Below are 27,674 nucleotides of genomic sequence, written 5' to 3'. Positions count from 1 at the left end.
ACAAAACAAAGGCCAAGTGTCAGAGGCAGCCAGGACTCCATGCACAAGTCTAAATCACCACAGTCACTTTCAGACAAGCATCCAAACAGTGGGTTCATCTTCCCAGCCAATCCGATGCCAAGCACTATCACAGATCAGGCGTTTTACCTGAAGATTTACTTTCTCTTGAACCCTCAATGATAGCAGAAGAAAACAAAAGCAGTTGAAATGTGAAATAATCCCTAGAAAAATCAAGAATTAAAAAAAAAAAAAAAAAATCACAATATTAGTAAAAAGCAATTACTCAAATAATGAAAAGTGGGGTCTCTCTTACTAATGTTAGATATTATCCCAACTGGTTTAAAAGGAGTTAATGCTAATATTTGTCATTTCAGATCCATGAGCTATTATTTTACTCAAATACTATAACACAGCTTATAAATGATGTTTAATAGAATGACGCTGATTTTTGTTGGTTTTTATCTCTTTCAGAATCATGTTCTGGCTCACCTTAGAGTTACTGGCTTCTCTGCCTCTGCATACGCTTTCTGTGTAAATGCAACTAAGAACTTACTATAGTAACCACACAACTACACTACACCTGTACTGTCACAAGCAATATAAAAATACGATGACCGCTTTAGCCGTGAGGGATGGCTCATGTCTAAAATCCCAAGCATGTAGAAGGATTGCTAAGTTGGAAGCCAGCTTGGACTACACAGTAATGGAGTCCATATGTTTCAAAAGCAAACAAAAATATTATTTAGGAAGAGTTTTTAATGTTTTTAATCATTAAAAAATGATGTGCCTGGAACTATTTTGGAAATTCACGTAGCATCTCCTCGAAGAAAATGTGACCAAAGTGAAATGGACTAGAACCTGGATTGGGAAAACTGGAACAGAAGGGATGAAAAGACGTCTTTCAAATCACATTTTCATTCCCAAGGTGACCTAAAAGCAGACTCAAAGCCTGTACCAAAAAGAGTTGAGTTCCTTATAGGCAGCAAATAGCCATATAAGCCACCTGAGAAATGAGTATACTATAGAATCCTTTCTAATCTTCCAATTTATGACCCCTTTCTCTCACACTCACAAAAAGAAAACAAACAAAAATCACAATTATGTGTTATACCTAATGAAATACTGCCCTAAATGGCACTCTATCCGCTACCAAGCCCTTAAACTGTCAAATACTTTAAAAAAATATAACAAGCTTGTAAACAAGATTCAGGCTCTTTGTTTTGATCTCTACAGAGGGGGAAAATCAGTTACTAAAAACCCCCAAAAGCTATTATTTCTACATAATTTTCAAGCTTAATTCATTACTATGTACTTTTAAAATTAGAATGCAGGCAAGATTCACAACAGCAATAAAAGAGCCAACAATTTGAATGCAGAAACAAACAAACAAAAAACCCAACTCCAAGCCCATTAAAAAACAAAACAAAACCTACCGCCTGTTAATAGCTTAGACAGCTTCGGGCTTGATGCTAAACTTGCATGTTACTTAGGAACACTTGGGAGTGGCAGCTACCTCACAAAGCAGTGGAGAGATGGCTAATACCTTACTATCTATATGGGCAGGTCATGCTGAGGTGATTAGTGGTCTACACCATTACTAGCAAAAGCAACAATGGAAGAGAAACCAAATCCAGAAATGAACTCTAATATCACTAGAGTACAATGTATGATCATTATCAGGAACACAAAGTATACATATAACCTTGGCTGAGCATGACTTTAGATACATGTCTCAAGGACATACTCAGTTGTTCAAAACACCAAGAGCAACGTAAAAATTCATGTATAAAAAAACTAGTTAATAAACTATGGTAAATCCATCTGCAAAATATAAAACAATAGTAAAAAAGAACGATTCATTTAGAATAACACATATTTTTAGAAGCTCAAGGTTCAAATTATATACAAAATGATCATTTATATGTAGAATGAATGTATACTACATGTTTGCATAAACATGAACAGGGACATAGAATAACAGTAGAAAGTACTCATGAGACCCTGAATTTCACACTCAACACTGCAAAAGCAACACACACACACACACACACACACACACACACACACACACACACTCTTTTTCTATTGTTAAGATCACAAGAGATTCAAGCTACCTAAGGTGAGTGGGGACTGTTCACTGGGTATTTCTGCCTCTGCATTGTAACCATGCAAACATACCTAGTCAAAAAGAAGAGTTAATTTGAAAATGGAGTTAGAGCAAAGATGGCAGGCAGAACACTCAAAGAAACCATATTTGGAAGGCCATTCTCCCCTGGTCATGTTTCTGCGCCTCTGGGGATCTTTTCAAGGACATTTTGTACAATGTCAGTTTCAGAGCTACAGGAAGATGTGTCCCAAGCAAAAAGCACAGGTTCCTTGGGCTCCTCTTCATGGCAGCTGCTCTCTGATTTGGGAACCAGGGCTTCTGGACCAACAAATGACTTTTCTGGCTGTTATTTCACAAATAATAAATCCTCTGATTCAGACCCCAAAGCAGAGGTTTTCATGTTTTACGAGAGTTCACAAAACTATGGCAGGTAACTGGTTATTGGCAAGGTAAACAAAGCACTTACAGGTCAACAAATGAAAATTAAAATAGTATCAAATGACTAGGGTAGAGCAATTGTTTGGTATGCACCAAACAATTGGGTTTGTGATGCACAAACTGGGTTGTGATCCCTGTACTGCAAAGTCATCCTCACCATCAAATGATGACATTAAACAGGCTAACACCTTATACGAGACAGAGTAAAAATATAACATTAGGGACCGGAGAGATAGCTCAGCAGTTGAGAGCATTTCTTCTTGCAGACAACCTGGACTCAGCCCCCAGTGCCCACACGGTGACTCACAACCATCGGCAATTCCATCCCAGAGAATACAATGCCATCTTCTGACTCCACAAGCACCAGGCGTGCAATGTGGAACACATAAATATGCAGGTAAGACATTTACACACAATAAACCAGAAATGTAACATGAAAGAGCCAAACACAACTGTGGCTAACTGGCAATCTGACCAGTTCAGGAGGTGGATGCAGGGGAAACTGGCATTCAAGTACAGGTCTGGCTACACAGTGAATGCAAGTATAGCTTCGGCTACTGAAGACCTGTCCTTAAAAAGTGCAAATAACATAGCTATGAAATATTTAAAGCCAAACACTATGAGGTGGCTCAGCGGGTAAAGTACTTCAAGCGTAAGCGTTAGGCCCTGAGTTTGGAGTCCTAGCACCCATGAAAAAGCAGAGCCTGCTGGCATGCTTCTGTAACTCCACAGTTGGTGAGGTGGGGGGCAGATGGGGACAGATCCCTGAACTCCCTGGAGCTCTCTGGTCAGCTAGTCCAGCAGAATTGATAAGTTACAGGTTCAGTAAGATCCTGTCTCCAAAAACCAAGATGGACAGTGAGTAATAGAAGATTACATCAATCTTTGGTCTCTATACATGTGCATATATATATGCACATACATACACTTGCATATATATATATATATATATATACATACATACACACACAAACACTTGCACAGACATGTACACACATAAAAATACATAAAGCCAGAAAATTTTCTTTAAAGCTAATGTCACCAATTCAACTTAAACTTTAAACCTGAGGAAAATTTGTAAAACCAGTTACAGTGGGGGATTTTATTAAAATTTCTCAATCTGTCAGACTTATGTAGACCATGTTTGGTTTGCTAAGACTCCCTCTTAGCAAATATATTGACTACTTCCATGATACAACTAACTTGATTTACGTATTAATAAGCTGTTGACGTAGCCAGGTGTGATAGCACATGTCTTTAACCTCTGCTGAGAAGAGACAGGCAGATCTGAGTCTGAGCCCCACAGGGTCTGCATAGGGAGCACCAAACCGGTTTTGGATATCGCTATACAGAGAGAACCTATCTCAAACAAACAAACAAACAAACAATAAACAAAACTGAAGATTTTTTTCACTTTGTAGAAAACATACTTCACTTATGTTCTAGTTTGCTTCTGTTGCTATGATCAAGACTTTGACCAAGAGGAACTTGGGATAAAAGTGTTTATTTGAATTATACGTGTAAGTCATAAACCGTCACTGAGGCATGTCAAGGAAGGAGTTCAAAAATCAAGCAGGAACCAAAGTCCAGCCATGGAGGGTGCTTACTGGCTTGTTCACAGGCTCATGCTCAATTACTTTTTGAGAATTTTGTTTTATGGGTGAGTGTTTTGCCTGCATGTGTGTCTGTGTCATGTGTGTGCCTAGTGTCCAAGGAACTGGAGTTACAAAGGGCTGTAAGCTGTCAAGTGGGTGCTGAGAAACAAAGCTGGGTTCTCTGCAAGAGCAGTTAAGTGCTCTTAATTGCTCATTGTCTCTCTAATCCCTGAGCTACCTTAGGCTGCATAGCAATAATAGCACTACTCTTTTACTGTAGAAAATTGTTTTGGCAATTCTGGGTTTCTTGTTGTTCCATATGAAGGTGAGAATTTTCTTTCAAGGTCTGTAAAGAATTGTGTTGGTAATCTGATGGGAATTGCATTGAATCTGTAGATTGCTTTTGGTAAGATGGCCATTTTTACTATACTAATCCTGCCAAGCCATGAGCATGGGAGATCTTTCCATCTTTTGATATCTTCCTCTAATTCTTTCTTCAGAGACTGGAAATTTTTTTCATACAAGTCTTTGACTTGCTTGGTTAGGTTCACACCAAGGTACTTTACAGCCCAGATGCCCATCAGTGGAGGAATGGATGCACAAATTGTGGTGTATCTACACAATGGAATATTACTCAGCAATAAAAAACAAGGAAATCATGAAATTTTCAGGTAAATGGTGGGATCTGGAAAAGATCATCCTGAGTGAGCTATCCCAGAAGCAGAAAGACGCACATGGTATATACTCACTCATATAGATATATAATATAGGATAAACCTACTAAAATCTGTACACCTAAATAAACTAATCAAGAGGGAGGATTCTTGCTAAAATGTTCAATTCCTATCCAAAAAGGCAAAGAGGATGGACATCACAAGAAGGAGAAAAGAGGGAACAAGTAGGAGCCTGACATAGAAGACCTCTGAAAGGCTCTGCCCTGCAGACTATCAATACAGACGCGGAGACTTATGGGCAACCTTTGGGCAGAGTGCAGGGAATCTTAGGAAAAAAGTGAGAAACAGTAAGATCTGGAGAGGACAGGAACTCTACAAGGAGAGCAACAGAACCAAAAAATCTGAACACAGGGGTCTTTCCTGAGACTCATACTCCAACCAAGGACCATGCATGGAGATAACCTAAGACCCCTGCACAGAAGTAGCCCATGGCAGTTCAGTATCCAAGTGGGTTCCATTGTAATAGGAACAGGGACTGTCTCTGACATGAACTGATTGGCCTGCTCTTTAATTACCTCCCCCTGAGGGGGAAGCAGCATTACCAGGCCACAGAAGTAGACAATGCAGCCACTCCTCTGATGAGATCTAATTGACTAGGATCAGAAGGAAAAGAAGACCTCCTCTATTAGTGGACTTGGGGAGGGGCATGCATGCAGAGGTTGGAGGAAAGAAGGGAACCACAGGGGGGGATACAAAGTGAATAAAGTATAATTAATAAAGAATTAAAAAAATAGCACTACTCACAGGGCTTAGTGTTATCGATTAGCAATTGCGAAGATACCCCCAGAGACAAAGCCCCGATCAGGATCACACTGATCAAAGTAATTCTTTAGCTGAGGGTCATTCTTCCCAAGTGGCTCTAGGTGTGTGTCATGTTGACAGCTAAAACTATGACAGCTTATAATCATTATTTACAAAAATCAAAAATACACTTAAATCAAAAATAAACCAATGAATTTCAAAAACAGATGGCCAATACTCTGTAACATCATAATCCAAATGACTTTCTAATATATCTCCCTACCAAAATTACCTTTGAAATTAGAAAAAGGAATAATGCATATTAAATTGGTAAGGGCTATTGAAAATGTATGTTTTATTAAAATATAGAGTAAAAAAATAGGCTATTTGATACTTGGCATTAATAAATTTTTCGACTCATTTAAAACTATTATCTTCTTTGAATATATCAATTAAATATTTTAGCTTGACTAAAGCACAGATGATAATAAAAAAAAAAACCCAAAGATATTGTAAAGAGTAAAAAAAAATGTGAGAAAATACCATGTGAAAGGTTACACTGATTAAATATAAAATTTAGAGGAAGATATTATTTCTTATTATTTTGAGTGGTTAAAATAGGCTTTCATGTAGCCCAGATTGGCCTGAAATCCTGCTTCTCCGGCCTCTACCTCCTGGGTGCCATCATTACGTAACTGCTCCACCACACTCAGGTATAGAAAAGAATTACTTTCAAACAAAATTCCCAGAATACATTGAGGAAATGAAAAGGACTGCACTGATTAAACTGCTGCTAGTCTGCCTTAAAAGAGTAGATGGATTCATAGCCATGTTGTAGCTGACAAAGAGAGCAGAACTTTCTAAATTATACAGATGACTTTAAAGCAAAGGAAGAGTTTCCAAATCATAACATTTGCCTGTGTGTAACCTCAGTAGCAATATTCCATGATGATGTAAAAATCCAGCAACATCAGAAATTAACACAATTTAATTACACCATTAATCTACCAACACAATCTAACTGCAAAAAGAAAAAAAAAAAAAGAAAAAGAAAAAGACTCAAAATTCCAGTACTTAGAGAGGCCAAGGCAAGAGATGAGGACAGATTGAGGCTGGCCTAGGCTATAGTATCTGTTTCAAAAATAGACAAATTAAGCTGCTTTTTTGTTTTAAAAGAGAAGAAAATGACACACACATTATTCAAGTTCAAAGCAAACATCCTTTTAGCAGGTTAACACTAAGTAAGAAAAGCTGCATGCCCCACTCAGTGTCATGTTACCCCACAGTAAGCTTATGCGTGATTCAGTAAGCCAAGAAAACACACAGAAGCGCTCAGTAATAATTCACTTTCAAATGACACTTTCATGCCCACAAAACCCAGACACACTAAAGCCAGTGTTAGATCTCGTTATGAAATGTCGTACAGCTGTGTGCCAATGCCTGGTCCCCACAGTGTGGTATTATGGTAGTTAAGAAGTGGGTCATTGCTGGGCACACTCTTGAAGAGCCTAACAGAACCACTACCACATCCTTTCATATATTCTCTGCTCCCAGGACACCAAGATAGAGCTTGGTCACATAGTCACATACTCCTACCTCCCAAAGGCCAAAGCACCACCACCTGAAACAATGGTCAAAAGCCAGTCTCCTCCTTTCTTGCTGGCTTTTGGGGTATTTTTGTCACAGCTGTTGAAAACCTAACTAACAAAAGCCAGAACAAACAGCATGGAGAACTGCCATGAATCAATCCCAACAGAACTGAACCTAGACACCAAGGACACAGTCCTCTGAATCCAGACAGACTCAGGCAGACCAAGCTCCTCAACAGAAGCAAGCACAGTATCTCTGAGGATGAATCTCAAGCTGAGTCGTTAGCTTACATTCACATGTCTGGAAAAACCCTCTCCCAGAGTACCTCTATAAATACATCTATCTGAAAACAAGCCTGAGTGTTCTAAGTGTAAACTTTTGTAGCTAGTTAATATATACTTTACAAATACATTTCAAAATTTCAGATCTAGCCTCTTCTGGAAGTCTGGACAAGATACAAGTTACAATATACAAGTATACTGAAAGAGAATTCTTGTTTAAGCATTAACGTGATTAACACCCACCTAGCTGAGTTGGTGTCCATACTTAGGAATTCAAACATGAAACAAAGTCGCGTGACCAAAAGATTCGGCTTCAAGTCATTATTGACTCATTTGCTCTACACTTTATGATAAGATAACAGATGTTTTGTTTAGGCATTAAAAAGGTTACCTCCAACCAGACTCACCACCAGTGTCAGAGGTGGTATTCAGGGGCTTTCCCTTTAAAACGATTAGAAGTCTCCATACCCAAGATAGGCAGGCATGTGGCTTGTGCCATACCTGTCTGTAACCTAGATTAGTACAACCACCTTCTTCACCTTCACAACCCATGGGCTAGTTTTAAAGTTAAAAACTACGTAAAATTTTATGACAGCTTTGCTTCTCGTTGTAAATGTTTATAAACAGACCCAGGCCTAGTTATTTTTCAGAATGGCTTTAACTTTGTGTGCAAGAGATGTGTGTGTGTGTGTGTGTGTGTGTGTGTGTGTGTTTGTTTGTGTGTGTGTGTCTGTTTTGTTGTCAATAACTGCTAAGTAGCACAGGTAGCATTTAGTGGCAAACTCTTGACCTTTGAGGAGAAGGCTGCTGTTTTTTAAAAAAGACTGCTACCATACCTTTTAAATTGCTTTGAGTTTTGTTTTGTTAAAACTCTACAGGGATATTTAGAGGGCTCACTAGGTCACAGAGTCACTCTGATTCATTTCTTTAGGCAACCTACAATAAGTCTTATTCCTTATACTATTAAATATTCTACTATTTAGAGGGCACTGCTTTGGGAATAACACCAGTGCTCTCTTGTTCCAAGTTACAAGCCTCTCTCCATTCTTTGGTTGTACTTATTGGCTTAGCACTCAACAAGACAAGAGTCCACTGTATTTAGTTACACTTTGAGACAATCTAGTAGACAAGTGTAATAACTAAACACAGTTAAATCAGGAAATGAAAAGCTGTCAAATACTACAACATATGCTATGTTCTAGCTATGTTAAAATTAAATGTACAGAATACTGAGATTATGTGCAAACATATTATGCTTTTTAAAAAACGGGGGTTAATATTAAAGAATAATTCTTTCAAGGCTACATAACAAACATAAGTATGAAATGTAATGGCAGAACAATGGAGCAAGAATGGAAACAAACCTATCTACTTTTAGCCTCGAATTCTGGGCTTGAATGAAAATTTTTAAGTAACTGAATTTCAACTGGATTATGTAAATAAGACAATTTCAAAAGACAAAAAGGTTTGGATATAACTAACATATATATTGCTATTCAAAGTAACTGCCAGAAGCTATTTCCGCTTATACACTGATAAATGAATGGAAAGAAATGCTTTGTTGCCACAGTGATACTAAAGCTAGAAACACTCCCTTGAGGGGAGTCTTCCTAAACCACTTGGCAAAGTTATCTGAAGAATATATTTATCTCATTCCTGTTGGTAGATAAGCTCTATCTTACTCATGGTATCACAGTAAGTGTCTTAGGACCCAAAAGACAGCTGCTGAAGATAGGCAGTCTACCGACAGATTTTGCCAGTTACTGGTATTCTTGCCACTCACTTGATTTCAAACTCACTTTTACATCTATAAATTTCAAACTTTGAATATCTTTTCTTCTTTTTTTAAGTTCCTATCTATTTATCTCTTTGCAGGATATTAGTACATAAATAGCCCAGGCTGGCTTTAGTCTCAGCCATGAAGTTATAGGCAAGCACCACAAAATCCAACTGAAGTTTGTTTTTCTTATGGGAACTATTTTTAATTTCCAAATTTATTCCACTTGACACTGAAGACTGTATTACTAGGGTCAAGATAGAATACCCTAGTCCAACACACCAGACCTAAAGCAACTGCCAGTTAGTGCAAGAATGAAGTTTATCTGTGGGTTGATAGATAGGTACATGGTGACAGTAAAGCTTCAGTCTCTACTTCCTGCATTTATTTTCTCCCATTACTTGTCTATCAATTATATTTATGAAAAAAAAATCCCTACTCTTAACAATGTATCATTTATTACAGATTTGTTTAAGAGTTATTTATTTTTATGTGTATAGATGCTTTGCCTGTATGTATGTCTGTGCACCACATGTATGCTGTGCCCACAGGGGCTAAGAGAGGTTGTCATGTCCCCTGGAACTGGAGTTACACAGAGTTGTGAGCCACCATGTGGGTATCAAGAATTGAACCCAGGTCCTCTGGAAGAGCAACAAGTGCTCTAACCACTGTGAAATCTCTTTGGTCCCTCAATCGTTCTATATTCCTAATTATTTTTTTTTTCCTGAACAGAGTCATCACAAACATTGCTTTTTCTTTATACCTTACCTAAAAGATTTCAGTCAGCACAGCAGTTTTCAAAGTGTAAACCAACAATCTTATAGAGTAGAGACATGAGGAGGTCTAGGTATTGGCCATTCTTCTCATTTAGGCCAAGGCATCTCCCCTCCCCCAGAAACAGGGTCTGTGTAGTGTATAAGCCTGGCTGTCCCACAACTCACTCTGTAGACCAGGCTGGCCTCCAACTCACAGAGATCTGCCTGCCTCTGCTTCCCAGTGCTGGAACTAAAGGTGTAGCCACCATTACCTGGCTAAAACTATTTTTATGGTAACATAATTTGCCTTTTTCATTCTCACTCTCTCCTATGTACCAGTGGAATTTTCCAGGACATCTGATCTGTCTTACTCCAAGAAAACTAAGTGTAGAAAAGATGTGATAATTCCGTCATTACGCCAGATAGTAAGGTTCAAAGGAAATACAAGACAACGCCACTCTTGCCATTAAATGTCTTAGAAAATGTACTTATTTTCAATTATTGGTAGATATAACCCAATTAACAGATGATTTTTTACACATATAAAGGTATCTTAAGATGAGATTTTGAGCCCTTCCTGCCATTTAAATTTTGCCTCAGACATGAAATTCACATTATTTATGGTAATGCTAGACTGAAATGCTATTTTAAGGCACTCAACTTACCATTATAGGTTATTCTTGGCTTTGTTAAACACATCACAAGATGCAAATCCATTTCATCTGAGGGTACAAATTTTGAGCACACCGGGCATTTAAATCCTAAAACATAAAGGAAACCCAGGTTATTTAACTATTCTGAATATCAAACTATAGTTTTTAAAAGACATAGACCAAAAGCATTTACAACTTCAATATTAGACTTATAATAATGAATTACAGTACTTACAACTCAATTTGGGGGGAAAAGGTTTGTAACTAGAATCATATGATTTAAATCAGTGCATAAAAATTGTCCCATTATCTTAAACAAGTATAATGAGAAAAAAAATGAGCTCTACCTAAATTCCCAATATTTAGTTCTATTACTTAGATTATTCTCATTTTTAAATCTCTCTCTCTCTCCACACACACACACACACACACACACACACACACACACACACACAATTTCATGTTAGAATAGCTTTCTATGCTGATCATCTTTGTGAAAATAATCTTTCCCAATTTGACCCAGTAGTCACATTCTTTATAGCTACACAGTACTAGTGTTGGTTTAAATGAGAATATTCCCACAAGCTCCTGTTTGAGTGCTTGATCCCCAGTTGATAGAACTGTTTGGGAAGGATCAGGAGGCATGGCCTTACTGAAAAATGTGTGTCACTGGGGGTGGGCTCTGAGGTTTCAAAAGCCCATGTCATTCCTAGCTAGCTAGATTGTTGCGTCAGCATGTAAACTCGTGGCTACTGCTTCAGTGCCATGCCTGCCTGCCACTGCCATGCTCCTCACCACAGTCAATGGACTCACCCTCTGAAACTGTAAGTCTCAATAAACTCTTTCTTCTATATGTTGCCTTGGTCATGGTGTCTCTTCACATCAACAGAAAAGTAACATAGACAATACCTTGGCAAATATTCTACCTGCCCAGTATTTTAAACACATACCTGATAAACGCAAAAGTTTTAGGAAGAGCAAAAGCATGTTTATAAGTCTTGAAGGTCTACATTATCCACTACTACACTTAGGAATGTTTTGTGTTTGCACCTCAAAGAGTTTCTATGTTCAAAGCTTCGACATCAACTTTTTCGACATGCAGCCCTTTACAATGAGATTCTAGTATGTGGGGTGTTGGGTCACTGAGGACATATGCTCCAAAACTTAAAGCAGTTCTTATGGGACTCTAGAGCAAGTTTCCCAAGAGCAAGTTATTATAGAAGTCTCAGCCTGAGACTTTAATGGCTCCCTGGCTTCTTGTCAGACAAAGTAATGTCTCACCTCCTAATGCACATCTGCCACTGTGGTGCCAATCACCATGAAGACATTATCAGTGCCAATTCTATGAGCCTCCAGAAATGTGGGCTAAAGCAGCCTTATGAAATCAGCCACGCTTGGGTACTTCATTAGAATAATGTAGAACTGACATTATAGTAAGTGGCCTTTCTGCCATATGATACTAAGTCATCATACAAATGAAAAATAGCAACAAACCAAAGGAATCACTTGCAGTCAGTTTTCATACTTAAATGCTAGGTTCTTTCCTGCAATATTCAGTGTGGACTAATACTTGCAAAGTGCTCTATTAAAATCAAATGAAAACACTAAATGGGAGAAGGCTATCTATCTCCACTTAGACAGTCTCTCACCTTGGTTCCCTATTGCTTAGGCAGTGATCACACATCTTGCTGTCCCACTATTTTTTCCACCCTCACACTTTAAGGTGAGCAAAAGATCTGGAAACCTTTGACCTCAGATAGGCAATTTATAGTTTGGCTAGGAAAAATCCAAAATAAAGCAAAATGAAGGACCAGAGTGATCAGTTTCTCCTGGATGTAAGACTCCTCCAGCTAGAAGTAAAAACCACAAGCACAAAACAATTTAGAGTGTTCACGGTGGCTCAGACAGAAGCTGAACAGAGAAGACAGACACCAAGGCTTCTAGAAGGAGGGCCTCCAGGACACCCTGGAGCAGATGTGTAGACAGAAGAAGCACTCTGAGAGATCAGTAACCAGTGATGAAAGAGACATTCTATATCTACTCTAGGATATACAGGTTCTTATGGGAACTGTCTTCTTTCAACTTTGAGGTCAAAGTCACAGGCAGCCTGTTGACTTAGACTAGAATCATAGCTTATATAGGAGAAACTATATAAAGCTATGGAAAAGAGTTCTCATGCTACTCATTGAATTCTGTTTCCCTAAGTGAAACACACCAGTCTAAACTTTAAAATGTTTTATTTATTTATTTACTTACTTACTTACTTATTGGAGAAATGGCTCAGCAGTTAAGAGCACTGGTTGTATTTGTTTCTCTCCACTTCTCAATCCACTAATCCACTAGAGTAAATAAAACTTCAAAAAAGAAAAGTGAAGAACTTGAGATAAGTCAACAGCAAAAGAGCAAGAAAATATAAGAAGGAGCTGACACAGAAGGTATCAGTGGCCAAGTCTTGCTTCATAATTCTTAAAGGCCAAGATGCAAACACAAGGACTTTCCCTAACAATGATGCATGAGGGTAAAATGTATGGCCTCCAGGCTCCAATTCAGGGCTTACAACATCAAATAATGTTTGAAAACTGGAGTTTCTATGAGTCACTCCTACACAAGAAAGAGCTCCTTGGAAAAACAGTACTTCAAAATCTGGGTAGGGAGAACAGCCAGTTAGCCCAGAATAGTGTCTGTTCCACATAAAAGTGCTGAGAAATTGATACTATAGCAGGAAAATACGACATTTACTGGGAAAGGAACCAACAAAATTCAGCATTTCTACCAGGCACCAGGAGTCATAGTTAGCGTCACTTGTCAACCTACAGTTACCTTGAAGAGGAAACCTCGGCTGAGGAAATGCTCAGATCAGACTGGCTGGTGCCATGTCTTTGACATTTTCTTAACTGCTAATTGATGCAGGAAAGTCCAGTCCACTATGGCTGCCATAAGAAAGGTAACTGAGCAAGCTGGGAAGCAGCATTTCTCTGAGGTTTCTCCTTCAAGCTCCTGCCTTGGCTCCTTTCAATGACGCAACATAACTGAGCTGAAATAAGCCCTTTCCTCTCCAAGTTGCTTTTGGTCACAGTATTTCTTACTGCAACATTAGACCAAACTAGGACCGTGGAAAAAGAAGAGAACAGGAATAAAGAAAAATCTCACACTGAAAAAGAACCATCTTCACAGTTTCTTCCTATACCTACTAAGAAAAATAAACATCAGCCAGGTGGTTGTGGCAGCAGCCTGTGCCTTTAATCCCAGCACTGGAGGCAGAGGCAGGCAGGTCTCTGTGAATCAGAGGACAGCCTGGTCTAGAAAGGAGGCCAGAACAGCTAGAACCACACAGAGAAAACCTGTCTAAAACAAAAACAAGCAAACAAGCAAACAAAAACCATCAATCAGGGCTTTTAAGAAACTTTTCTATTAGGCATAATGCAAAAAAAAAAAAAAAAAAAGTATCACAGAGAAATACATTAGAAGCAAATTCAAAAGATGGCTGACAAAGAATTTGCATTATCTATCAAAAACAAATGGGCACTATCTTTACTATGCTAAGAACTCTTTAAAAATCAATACAAATAAGCCCCAATTCGGTAGTTTCTTTAAGCGGGCAAAATTTCTAAACAGCACCAAGCTTTCCTTGGTGTGACATACTGAGGACAGGATACACAAATGTAAACTACTGTCAAATATAATTTGTATATAATTATGAGGAATTTAGAAAATGCCTTTAACATGTAAGCAAACATAAAATAATACAAAGGAAACATGAACAATCCAAATCCTTTGACTTCCATCTTATATGTTTAAAGGCTTTTCCCCCAAATTGTTCTCAACTGTCCAGTTATAATAAGTCAAGATGACACTGCATCCATGAAATAAGAAGGAACAGCTAGAAAACAGTGATAGAGAAATGGAAGAAAGCGTTTAACGCTGGTGAGATGACTCAGCAGGTTAAGGCCCTTGACTGGCAGCCTGAGGGGACTTGTACTGAATCCTCTGAACTTAGGCAAGAACAGACGCAACAGAGTTGTCCTCTGATCTCTACACACACCATGGCATATGTGACTCAAATACACACACACAAAATCAAAGTTCAAAAAATTTATGGAATTAAAAATTTACACAGAAAGATGAGCTTTTAATTTAAGGTTAATACTAAAGTCAACTAATGATAGCTAACATTTACTGTGTATCAGAAAACTATCTAGATTATCAATTTATGCCAGCATGCTTTGAATTCAGTCTTAACCCCTTAAAGACAAAAACAGACAGGCTAAGAACATGGACGGATGGGGATGGATATATATATGAATAGGCCACAAGAGGATTCTAACTTCTGGCTTCAGAGTCCTTCACCACAACTCCACACAGCTCTTCAGTCTGCCAGGAAGTAGGACCAAAAGTCAAGGAGGCAGATAATAAAATAAGATCAGTTCAGGTGCACTACTATCCAATTAAACAGAACCACAGAGCTGAGGAAGGAGGAAATCCAATATATCTTTCTGAGCTATGGTTAATCAGTATAGAAAATGAACGACTATAAAAATAAAACAGCCATGTAAGAGTATATCACTATGAAATTTTAAAAAAGCAATAGAGACTTAAAAAAAAAAAAAAAAAAAAAACCTAAAACTAAAATGTCCAAGAAGAAAAAAGGCAGTCAAAGTAAGATATCTAAAACCCAGGCCTTTTTTTTTTTTTTTTTTTTTTTTTTTTTTTTTTTTTTTTTTTTTTTTGGGTAAAATGATAGGTTAACTGCTTTTCAGAATCTGAATGGCATTAGTCTTTTCAACAAAGCTGGAAGCTAGAAAACAAGTCAAACAGTAACTTCAAATTCTAAAAAAGGCACTTCATTAAGACATGTAGTGTAAAGTACTACATACTTCCCCTGGGCCAGACGTGCAGTTTTTTCTTCAGATAGGCAAGGCACCAAAAACCTTTCCCCCCTAGGACTATTTTCAAGAAGCTTCCAGAGCATGCACTCCTCTAAATGAAGGAAGCAAAGAATGCCCACATGAAGTGAAGCGCAAGTCTTTGGTAAAAAACCACGTTGTTCAGAAGAAACTGTGAGGCTGGAAATGCAAAGTGAAGGAAGGGAGGTCTAGAAATTGAATTATTTCTAATAACTAATATAGTTATTTACTGGGAAGGCTTTATTTATCAAAAAATAAATATCTTCAACTACTCAGGACCCAAGAGATAAAGACACAAAAATCCAGGCATGAACCTGGATTTTTAACAAGTAATGGTTAAATACATGTATGTAATTAAACTTCCAAATGTCTCTCTATAGCTCTCGAGTGCAACACCACCCCAATCTTCTACCATAAACAAATTTTTTTGTTGTTGCTGCTGCTGTTGTTTGTTTTTTCAAGACAGGGTTTTCCTGGAACTCACTTTGTTGACCAGCCTGGCCTTGAACTCTGAGATCTGCTTGCCTCTGCCTCCCACATACAGGGATTAAAGACAAGGGTGAGCCACCTATGCCCTGCTCCATAATTAAGAATATCATCAAAAGTTTGATAAAGTATTTGTCTTTCTACAGTATTCTTTCTTAAAATATTCTTCTCCACAGTAAAGTTAATCATGCCTGCCTTTGTGTTTTTCCTGGACATCAATGATATTTATCTTATTAGCTTTAGTAGTCTAATAAAACTTAACTTTGAAGCCTAAAAGTATTTAGGCGTAAAGGTCCATGGTACGATCCCAAGTTTTGGCACCAGATGAATGAAAAATTAAATAAAAAGGAGGAATAGGTATGGTGGAGAAAGTTTACTGTACATAAAAGGGACAGCACAGCCAGAGGCAGACACATCTACAAGAGTCCAGAGTGGTCATGACCCTGAGCCATATGGGGAAAGGAGGAGGGTAAAAGGGGACAAGAGGGGAACAAAATGAAGCAGCTGCAGGTAGCCAAATGCCTGAAGTACATAGGCAAGAGCCTCTGGTAGGTCCACTTTGATGTGTTAAATAGGCACCTCAGCTGTTTGTCACCGGTGTGAGACCTGACATCTAAGTACAAACACTAGTTGTACTCCAAGCTATGATAATGAAAATGTTCTTAATGTTAGGTACACATTGGCATCGAGATGAAGATTAAAGGGAATGTAAATGAAGTGCACAGTAATCAGCAAACAGTGACTGTTCTTTTCAATATTCAAGGCATTCCATAAGTAAAAAATTCACGCCTATTAAGAATAAATGTGACATAGCTGCTCTATCAGTTAAACGGTGTATACAATGAAACTGTAAACATCAGGTAAACACCTAGTGCTTGTCCATGGCTGATAACTGAAACAAAAAGACTCCTTTTTCTCAATGGCCTAACAACACTTTTACTCACTATGCCTATTTTTTTCTCCTAGAAACCAAAATCTCAAGTAAAAGACGAGGGCTTCTCAACCTTAGCCTTGTGAACATTGTATCAGTAGGACAAATAATGGTGAGACTTCCCCTCCCCCAAGACAAGGGCAAAAATCAATCAGAACCTATTGCAGAATAACAGGGAAGGTAAGCACCGTGTTCTTATTATTTGTGAGTCAAGCCCAGGGCCTCCTCCAAAATAAGGCAAGCCCTGGACCTGTGACGGAAAGTCCTAGTCTCTAGTCCTTACTGTAAGATTTACATATCAATTCATTATTCTACAATAGCTGTAAGTGACCTAGCTGCAACTTGGTTAACTACAGAAGGTCCTGCTCAACACAAGGGAGGAGAGGCTATCCTCCTCACACTGAAGTCTAGACAGCAAGGGAAGAGAGGCAGCCCAGTGAAGTCTGGCTGTGTGGATGGCACAGACACAGGTTTGCAGGTTCTTGTATTTTAACCTTTATAATACTTTAACTGCCTAATAATTTCTAGAAGGAAATGATAGATGGGCTTAGGCATCTCTAAGTAGATATGAACTGAATAAAAAAAAAAAAAAAACACAGTGGAACAAATTAATGATAGATAAATGTGTTTACAAGAATTTTTACAAAGTAATCTCCATTTGCTATACCAGGCAATACAGCCCTCCAAATAAGGTAACTGTCCTTTCCCATCTTCAATAACGGAATCTGAAATAGTATGTAGGAGGAACCTAGAAACTTGCCTGGTTCAATTGCTCACTTAAAGAGAATATAGGCCCAAATGGAAAGAAATCCAAAGTGGCAGAACTGGCTTGCTGCATGTTGGCTCCTGCAGAAAACAATCATTTCAGTACGCACATGGCCACCCGTCTCTGTACTCGGCCATTTCCCATATTATCTTAATACAAATTTAGTGAAACCATTTAATTTCTTCCTCCCAAGAGAATAGCTATGACACCTCTGTGGTTTTGCTCAAGTAAATAGGCTTTGCTTTCTTGTATTTGGTTAAAACAAAGAACAAAACAATTATCCCTCCTTCAAGTTTGAATCAAGTTTTATCATGTAATATTAAGAGCTTCAGCTCCAAACACCCTCCATCGGCCTGTAAACTCATTGTATGTGCCATCACTGCCTCTATGTAGATTTTATCTCTCATCTGAAATCACCTGTGAGGCAGAAACTAAACACCCTTATAGACTATGTATGTACTCTACCCCACTTCCTCTCCCGCCCAGACCTACAGACAACACTGAATACCTAAATTAAATTGGCCTGAATTCTACAAGGTAAGAGTAGTATAATTAGAGGAAGAACAAAGAACTCTAATTACTAACCATAACTACAATCAAGCCTTAAATAGCTCAGGATGTTCCAAATTTATTTAAAAGGAAAAACTGTTTCAAACATATCAATAAGAAGAAAAATGAATCAATTCCTATAAGCAAACAAGTTTTATGGGGAGCAGTGCACGATGCACAGCCAAAGTTCTGAAGTCTAAGCCTGAGAAGACCTCCATTTTAGCTGCTTAGGGAGACCTATTCAATGGCAGGCATGGCATGTGTAGGATTAGTTGCTAAAAAAAAAAAAAAAAAAAAATCCTCCCAAAAAGACAAGCTAACTAACTACAAAGACAAAATGCAAATCACATATCTTCTTTCTAAGCTACCATGGTTTTCTAACAGGTATAAAACTTCAGCTCAAGAGGTCAAAGGAGAAAACAGAAAATGAAATCTGCAACACTGGGAATGGACAGTTACTTCTGCCAGGGAGTGAAATATGTCTAACAAAATTAAAATGGCAGAGCAGTGAAGAGCCAGCTCCACAATGTTGCAAAATACATTCCAAAACAAAGCCGCTTGTTACATTTTAACCTTGTTCATCTAGTGCCTTATCCTCTAAAGATCAGATTCTCTAAAGAGTCACACAAGGCAGATGTGGAGGAATATACATAACTCATGCCCATAGACAGCTGCATAACGGAGATTCTCAGAAATTATTTCATGTGAGTCCAAGTTAAGGAAAGTCAATGTATTCTATTGTCTGCCTGTGTGACAAGTTTTCCTTCATTCTTTTTCAGGTAGCCTTTATACATAAAGATAATGGAAAAAGGAAATGATAAAGCAAAGTTGAGGTGACCTATTTTTCGTAGTTAAAATTCATTACTACTACTTTTTGACACATAGTAAACATTTAACTATCTGAGTGAAAGGTCATCTCACTGGTTGTTTAGACTGGAAGAACTAAAAGGGTTTACTGAATGTCTTAAAACCGTTTTAAAAATAAGCCTTTTAGTTTTCTGTACAGCTTAAAAACAAAAAATAAAAACCCAGAGAGTCCTTCTTCATGAGAGCAAAGCAGTGTTTTAAATGTCAGTGTTGTACAGAAGAAGCTACTGTTAGTCACTCCCACCTTCATGGCTCAATGTTATTAGAATGGAAATGGGTCCTAAAGGAGCATCTAATCTCCTTTTATAGATAAGAAAAGACAGTGAGGTAAGAAAGAATTCTAACCAAATGTGCTTCATATATTTGAGAACTATTCAGGAACTGATGAGGAACCAAGGAAGATTAAATATGTGAGCGTCAGTAAGTCCTGCTATAAAATGAGAACGTTTTACAGCCATTGTTTAAGGCATAACGTAAAAGCACACAGATATTTCAACTCACATATCTGACACAGTCACAATCTTAGAAAACACCATGAAGACATCGGCCCTTTGCTTATCTACAATTCATAGGATTTTAACAAACAACTCTTTTTTTCACTTGCCTCAACTTCACTCCCAAATAGTCGCTGAACTGTTCCTCAGCCTATATTGTGGCTTTTTCATTGTTAAGATGTTCCTATTCATGTCCCCCCACCCCCACTCGTGTGTGTGTGTGTGTGTGTGTGTGTGTGTGTGTGTGTGTATAAGAAGCCAATATAAATCTGGAAGTTGGAATGATTATAAAACCTCAGCAATAGGTCATAATCACAGATGCTCTTTCCTGTCATTGAACTTTGTGTAGAGAAGACTGATGCCAAACACAGACACCTCCCTAGAAAAATGAAGAATGAGATTTTTTTTTAAGTCTGTGAGCGAATTAATCTATCTTACAGGAAAATGTCCATTAAAATTGGACAACTGCTCTCATCAAACAGGTGAAAGGGAACAGATGTGAAATGGTTGAAAAGTCAAAAATAGTTGGGGACAAGTGAGCTCCTATGGAAATCAGATCAAATCCCAGGTGGCAAACATTTTTGAGAACTATACCAGTAAGGGAACAAAGACCTAAAGATGAGTGCTTTAACTATTAATACAAGTGGGTCTGGTAAAGCCTGATACAGTACACACAGTGGTCTCTGCCACCAGGGAGTCTCAAAAAATAACCCAACATAAGTAGTAATGAAGGACTGGGAAGCAGGGACAAGATGACCCTTAAGAAAAACAAGAACACAAGAGACACTTTGAGTGTTTCCACCCACTGCAAAATTCTATGCTCTGGAAACTTGGTCCTAAGCTTGTGTTGGGAGGTGATGGAAGTTTTAGGGGGTGGGGCCTAAGTGTGTGTAATTCTCAAAGGACTGCACCAGTTCCTGTGACAGCAAATGTATTAATTTGTCCTTGACTCCCTCTAGGCTCTTGCCTTGCGTTGGGATGTCTGTACAGGTTCCTCCCACTTATCCAGCCACCATAAGACCTTCAGAGAGGGCAAACAGATGGACCGGACTGCATAGTCTTGGATTTTCGGCCTCCAAACTGCGGGTAAACAATACTTTCCTTTTCTTTATAATTTACCCAACCGTGTGCGTGTGTGTGTGTGTGTGTGTGTGTGTGTGTGTGTGTGTGTTTTCTTGGCTTAAAACACTCTAAATCTGTACCAGCGACAGCTAAAGCTCTCCATTTTTAAGCTCAATGTCCCAAAATAATCTGCTTCTAAATATAAATATTAGCAATTCCTTTCAGTTTCAGAACATGTGACCAAAGACTGACAGGAAGTCCAGAATCAGAGTACCAACAGTACAGGCCACCGTCCTATAATTGTTTTCACCTGTTATTTCTGAAAAACTCCCATAAGTATCATATCCCTATCAAATAGGTGCTGTCTTGCCACATTTTGGCTATTCACACACACACACACACACACACACACACACACACACACACACACACAAACACACCTACTGAAGATTCAGCTGAAATTATCTTAAATCTTAAGTCTCTTAAAATATAAACAAAAACTACTGCTTTTCACATAGTGTAACCAGCTAAGAAATTCAGTAGAGTTAGAATTTATCAATAACCTCAAGTGTAGCTAAGCTCAGGGGGTGCACACCTGCAATCCCAGCACCCTGGGAGGCAGAGGCAGGCAGATCCCAGTGAGTCTGAGGCCAGCGTGGTCTACAAAGTGGTCCAGGATAGCCAAGGCTACACAGAGAAGCCTGTCTCGAAAAAGGAAAAAAAAAAAAAAAAAAAAAGAACCATAGGTATAATTACAGTCTTCTTTAAACTGACCAACCAAATGCCTTTAAGACTTAAAATACAAAATATTAAGTAATTCTAAGAAGACAATTATTTTAAAGCATATCTTATGTTTCACAGCAAAAACACCCATTTCCTTCATAAATCTATGCCAAAGCAAGGGGTTCAGTATTACTGAATGAGTAAAAAGGAGCTTTTTCTCCAGACTAGCCTTCCATCCTGCCCAGACTGGAAAATAATTCATAGACTCTTGTTAATGTAGTGCTCACATTAACAAAAGCAGCTCCAAATAGCTAACTGACATCATTCATCTCCTCCCCCAAGATGGAGATTTTACCATGCTGTCCATTGCAACTGGAAGCAAAAGTAACAAAAGATGTATAATTTACATTTCTAGATACTTTCCAACAGGGGGATATGGAAGAGGGGATAAGAGGGAGACACTGCAGTTCTGCACAGAAAAATTCCAAGTCTTATACTTTCTTAATGTGAATGTTATTGACGAGTTATTTGGTGGCCAATAGTGGCTTCTACTGAAGTTTACAGGTAGGCCATGTATTAAATGAGTTCACACTCATCTACAGGAACGTGAGGACTTGAAAAAGCAACATAATGAGGGAAACAATCTTATGGTAAATGCAAACAATCCTCCCCAAGTCATCATAAAACTACAGCTGTTTTTATCAAATGGGAACAACACAGGAAACCTTTACAGGATGATCTTAGAAGGTTTATCATCCTATCAGATGCCCCAGGCTCCACTTCCTCACACATAAGTACTTAAGGCTGACAAAACCTGTCAGCACTCTCTCCCATGGGGCCTGACCTCTGGAAGCTGCTACTAGTTAGTGTGTGTTAATTACCTTCCCCGAGATACTGCTGTTCTGGGAATTCACCCTGCCATACTGTGCTGGCTGGTGGTTTCTTGTTTGTAAATGGGTTTTGCCTCTTGGGTCCCTAAACTCAAACAGAAGAATAAAATATTCCATTAGAATAACTGTAAGGACAAGTGGCCCTTAGGGATCAAGAGAATTAGCATCTCAGTCTCCTTACTCTACCTACCTCAAAGTTTCCTGTTAAGGAAATGCACTTAGGCTCACAACTTGTTTTTGTACAGCCACTGTCTCAATTTTAAATGGCTGAATAAAATGTAAAATGTGTAAGAGTAATGTGACACATTAAAACTATAGGAAACTAGCGTTTCGGTACACAGTGGTAGTTTTGCTCTTTCACTTATTTTCTATGGCTCACTTATAGAACAGGACACGGCCTAAAACATTCGCTATGTGGCACTCTCCTGCAAGTCTGTATCCTCCTTGTAGAAATCATTAGCTGCTCAGAACTCCTGTTTCCAAAGGCAGAACTAGGAAAATCTTTTCAAAAAAGGTTTGTTTATGACACATTACCAGTGAATGTGACCAAAATGTTCCCCATTCTCAGTCAGAGATGAGGACAAGGGTCCAGTCAGGCCTGTGGCACAGTGGCCACTGTCTAACCTCTCCACAATGGTAGATGTGACCTCCTAAGTATGTCAAATTTAATCATTTCTCTTGACAGCCACAACCCACTCTAAATAGACACAATTATCCGCTGGAGCGCCACTACAGTTGTCTGCTACCCACTGGAGTGGCAACACAGATATCTGCTACTCGCTGGACTACCCCTACAGGCTTCTTCTATCTGTTGGAGTGCCACTTTAGGGTCTGCTATCCACTGGGGTACAACTACCCATTCGAGTACCACTACAGCTATCTGCTACCCTCTGGACTACCTCTACAGGTGTCTGCTTTCTGCTGAAATAGCACTAGAGATATTTGCTACCTCTACCGGATCTTTATACCCACAAACTGTTCATACAAATTGTTCTCTCCCCTGTACTACACACATATACCTTTTATTCATTAGACAAAGACTTTCTTTGTCCATTTACGCCTTTACAATTCTGCTCATACCTCCTCCAACTCTAATCCACATATACATTTTTAAATGACTTTGTTTTTAATCTATATACACTGGTGTTTTGCATGCCTGCATGCTTGACGGTGTCAGATCCCCTAGAACTGGAGGTACAGATAGCTAGTTGTGAGCTGCCATGTGGGTACTGGGAATTGAAACCAGGTCCTCAGGGATAGCAACCACTGCTCCTAACTGCTGAGCCACAGCCCAACACTTTAAGCATACATTACGTATTATGATATTCAACTTCCTAACCAACACAATTTAGTATTTAATTCAATCACTACAATTTCAAGATAATTACTAAGTATCAATCTGAATTACTTAATAACAACTTATTACTTAATTTTTAACTTCCTAATTATTGTAAAAGTCCCTTTTTTAATAAACCAATGACCAGCATGGTAGACCTAACCAAAGCCCTAACTTGGGTTCTCTAAAAACTGACATTATAAACAATTAATTAAAAAGCAAGCCAGCAGCAGGTTTGAGAGGAATCTGTCTGCACTTTCTAGGAGCTGCTTCTCTGAGTAGCATTTATTTCTTTTCTGTATTTGTTAATAAAACAAAAACAAAAATCATATGCTGAGTTTTAGCAAATAAGTGATAAACTACAGAAGATCTGAAACTTTTTTATTCTTGAAAGAATCGGGGCGGGGGGGAGCAGGCATGGACCAAAATAAGAATATAATTCCTCTATATCAAGATGGCAAAGTTAATTATATTATTTAAGTAATTATTTGAGGAAGCCTAGTTTCTCACTTTGCTGGGGAAACAGACAACATTCATTTTGATCATGTGATTAAAATAAATTTGAGTTAAAACTTTTTAAAGAATAATTTAACTCAAAACCTCTAGCTCTAACTATCCAAACAATCAAAACTGTGTCTTCCTTTTGGAATTCGTATGCACAATAGCACATTCTTATGCTAACTAAAGCTTAAAAATGTCCCTTAGTATGTAAGACATTGTCCTTACATCATGAAAATGGCTCGTTATTTTAGATATTCATGTTTAAGTACATAGGGGTGAAATGACATCACATCAGAAAGTTAGCTTAAAATAATTCAAAGAAAAAAATGAAGTAAATATAAGAAAATACAATGAACCCTAGAATATGAATAACATGAAGCTTATTTGTTCAGTATATACTTCAGTATACATACTATACACATACCTTATACTTTATAGTATGTTTGAAAACTTTCTAATAATATTTCTAAAAAATCTCAGTACATTTAAGTCAGTTCTTTCAGTAAATCTGAAAAAAAACAAAATTCAACTATAGTTAAAAATGAGCTCAAAAACTATTCAAAGTTTAAAATAAGTTTCCATTACAGGCTACAGAGGTACAGATGGCCAACCACGCCAGTGCTAGATAAAACCTGATACAACCTCCATGGAAAAGTTAGGTTTCCAGTCTGCAGTAACAGCAATCGTGCACAGAGCTGTGGCTCAGACAGCCTAGTCCTAGGCAGGCATCCCAGGTTGGCAGGTTCCCAACCTTTACTATGTGGAAGGTCATCTTGAGCGCCTACTTCAGTTTCCTGGATCTATCCAGAGATTCTGACTAAAGGGAAGGGGGAGGCAGCAATGAATCTGCACTTCTATAATGTTCAAGACACTTTAAGAAATATTGTCCTAATACATGCTAACAAAATAGTAACCCAGTAATAGTTTTCTTTAAAGCAAAATGAAAATAAATGCCCAATTTAAATTATTACATAAATTCTGGTATTTTCATCATGCTAGAACACTGTCAGACTAATTCCAATGACCAGAAGTGCTTGTTTAAAAAAAATAAACAACAACACGGGAAAGAAATTGTAAATGTAAAAAAGCATCTCATGACAGGCATTCTTGTTTCATATTTTACTGGGTAATGTTTGTTTTCTTAATACTCATTAGTGGTTTTTCTCTTTCCCCTAGAAAATAAATTCTGGCGTATTCATAAAAGGAATACTACAGACTCTGTAAAAGCTATTCTCAATACAAATAAATTGTATAAACAAGCCTTATAAATGTAATATTGGAGGAAAAGAAGCAAAATCCAAAACAGGAATACTACTGCATTTACATCAGGTTGACAAATGTTATTTAAAAATAAACAAATAATGAAACACACAAAGGCAAAGAATTATCATTGAAGCAAGGCTTACAATTGCTCTAAGAAAACAGGGAGCTTTACAGTCAGGTGACACAGGGGCCATGTCTAGGGACTGATGTTCTCCTGTGCACAGTGACAGCTGGGTATATGGTATATAACTGTATTCTTTTACTAATTTTGCTCAAGTATTATTTCACAAAAATTAGACATTTGATTTGATGACAGAATTCTAAGTTCTTTCCCAAATTTAGTACTCTAGTCTAGCTTGGTGTTCTTAATTTTTTTCCCCGTTATATAATCTTAATCTAAATTTAAAGAATAAAAGATATGACCTGGTTGTAAATGTAAATCTCATTACAACAGAGTTCTGAGGTAACTGCATACTATGGTATGATAAACCCTAAAACCATGTGTGTACCTTTAAAAAATACTTAACACCATCTTATGTCTTTACATTTGAATGAGTTATAATGCAACATAGACTTTGATAAAGCGTTTACTACTATTATGAGTCAATGACTTAAAAGTATCATTAATCTCCAAGATAGGTGGCGCATACCATTTATCTAGCACTTGAGAGGCAGAAGCAAGTGGATCTCCAGTTCCAGGCCAGCCTAATCTACAGAGCTGTGTTCCAGAACAGGGAGGGCTACACTGAGACACCCTGACTCAGAAAAAACAAAAGCAAACAAATACACAAATGTATCATTAGCAGACTGAGAATTACTCAATCTAAAGCTCAAAAACACTAGCTATTGTGCTTTGTGTGTGGCCCACTCAAAAAAAGAGCTGGATTCCCAGTACTGCAGCAAAAATAGTGAGGGTGCCAGTACAGCCTTTCCCTTCCCTCCCTGAGCCCCCAAACAAATATACAAAATAGAAAAAAGGGGGAGGTAACGCAAAGACATACTATGAAACACAAACAATGGATGCCATTTGACACAGCATGCAAGGACAGGGGTGCCTCAAAACAGAAGTTTTATCAGCCTACACACACACACAAGGTAACAATGAAACCTGCAAAACCACAGAGACCAGCTGGAGTCTACAAAGTTTTCACCGAGATGGGCGAGGGTAAAAACATCCTCACTAGGTCAAAAACTTTGTAGGTCTTATTTAAATACTTACCACAACACTAGTAGTTCCAGAAAGAATAGGTGTAGCAGAGTAGGAAAAAAAAAAAAAAAAGAGAGGGAAAAACCCAATCAATACTAAGGATAAAAAGTAGTAGCATCAAATTTAGGCAGCCAGAATTACACAGCAAATAAACAGAGTAGGATGCAGGCATCCACTTTCTGCGAGACCGAGAAACAGAAGTGCCTTTTTGCTTCTCAGCCCTACTTTAATTACTTGGAAATACAGCTTAGTTATCCCAGAGAACAGACATGGGAAGGCAAGAAAGAAGGCCAGCTGGTTGTCCTGACATGGTGTGGGCACCCGCAGTAAGCAAAGGAACCAAGCGGCACTTTGCTACCTCATCTACCTCCAGTATTTCAGCAAAGTTGATGCTATCTATCTACAATGGGTCCACACAGCTGAAATAGCTGTTCAACATTTCAGTGATTAAAATAAATAGCTTTATTATTTACTGGTGTGGTTGATAACGAGCCACTATCCTGAAAAAAAGTGAAAGGTCACAATTCTTAATCCACTCATTCGTCTGTACTTCATGCCACAGAAGACTGCTCCAGAAACTTTTGTTACTTCAAACCGTGTCTCTTTTACTCATTGCCACCCTTCACACATGGTATTTAAGGCAAACTGTTGACAGAGAATTTATGAATTTGATAGTAAGAATGTTATCTTTCATTTAAAAAAAAATTCACTTCGAGCCAAAAACATTTTTTTCTGAATGCTACTCTATTTCAGCTAACTTTATTTTGTTATTATCATTATTATTGTTGAGAGAAACTTACAGAGTTACATGATTTAAAGCACACATACAATTTGTTTATTTTTGTTGTTGTTAGTTTTTCGAAACAGGGTTTCTGCCTTGGCTGTCCTGGACTTTGTAGACTTCCAAGTAACAGAGCTGCCTGCCTCTGCCTCCTGAGTGCTGGCATTTTCCTGAGCGCTAGGATTAAAGGCCTGGTTTGTCCATATATATTTTTTAAAGTATTTTCCTTCTTGTTACAATGAA

At 38.1% G+C, this 27,674-nt stretch overlaps 1 protein-coding gene across 1 annotated transcript in view; it reads right to left on the bottom strand.

Moving 5' to 3' along the window:
* Positions 1 to 27,674, bottom strand: part of Znrf2 (zinc and ring finger 2) — a 72,432-nt gene that overhangs the window by 20,558 nt on the left and 24,200 nt on the right. The window contains exon 3 of the mRNA XM_055611820.1: positions 10,684 to 10,779. Coding sequence (XP_055467795.1) covers positions 10,684 to 10,779 — 96 coding nt within the window. The remainder of the gene's footprint in view (positions 1 to 10,683; positions 10,780 to 27,674) is intronic.

This window comes from Psammomys obesus, unplaced genomic scaffold (genome assembly GCF_907164565.1).
Source record: "Psammomys obesus unplaced genomic scaffold, mPsaObe1.curated_primary_1811, whole genome shotgun sequence".
In the NCBI taxonomy this organism is placed as follows: Eukaryota; Metazoa; Chordata; class Mammalia; order Rodentia; family Muridae; genus Psammomys; species Psammomys obesus.
The sequence above is the reverse complement of the archived record's forward strand: the minus strand, read 5'-3'. Positions and strand labels throughout refer to the sequence as shown.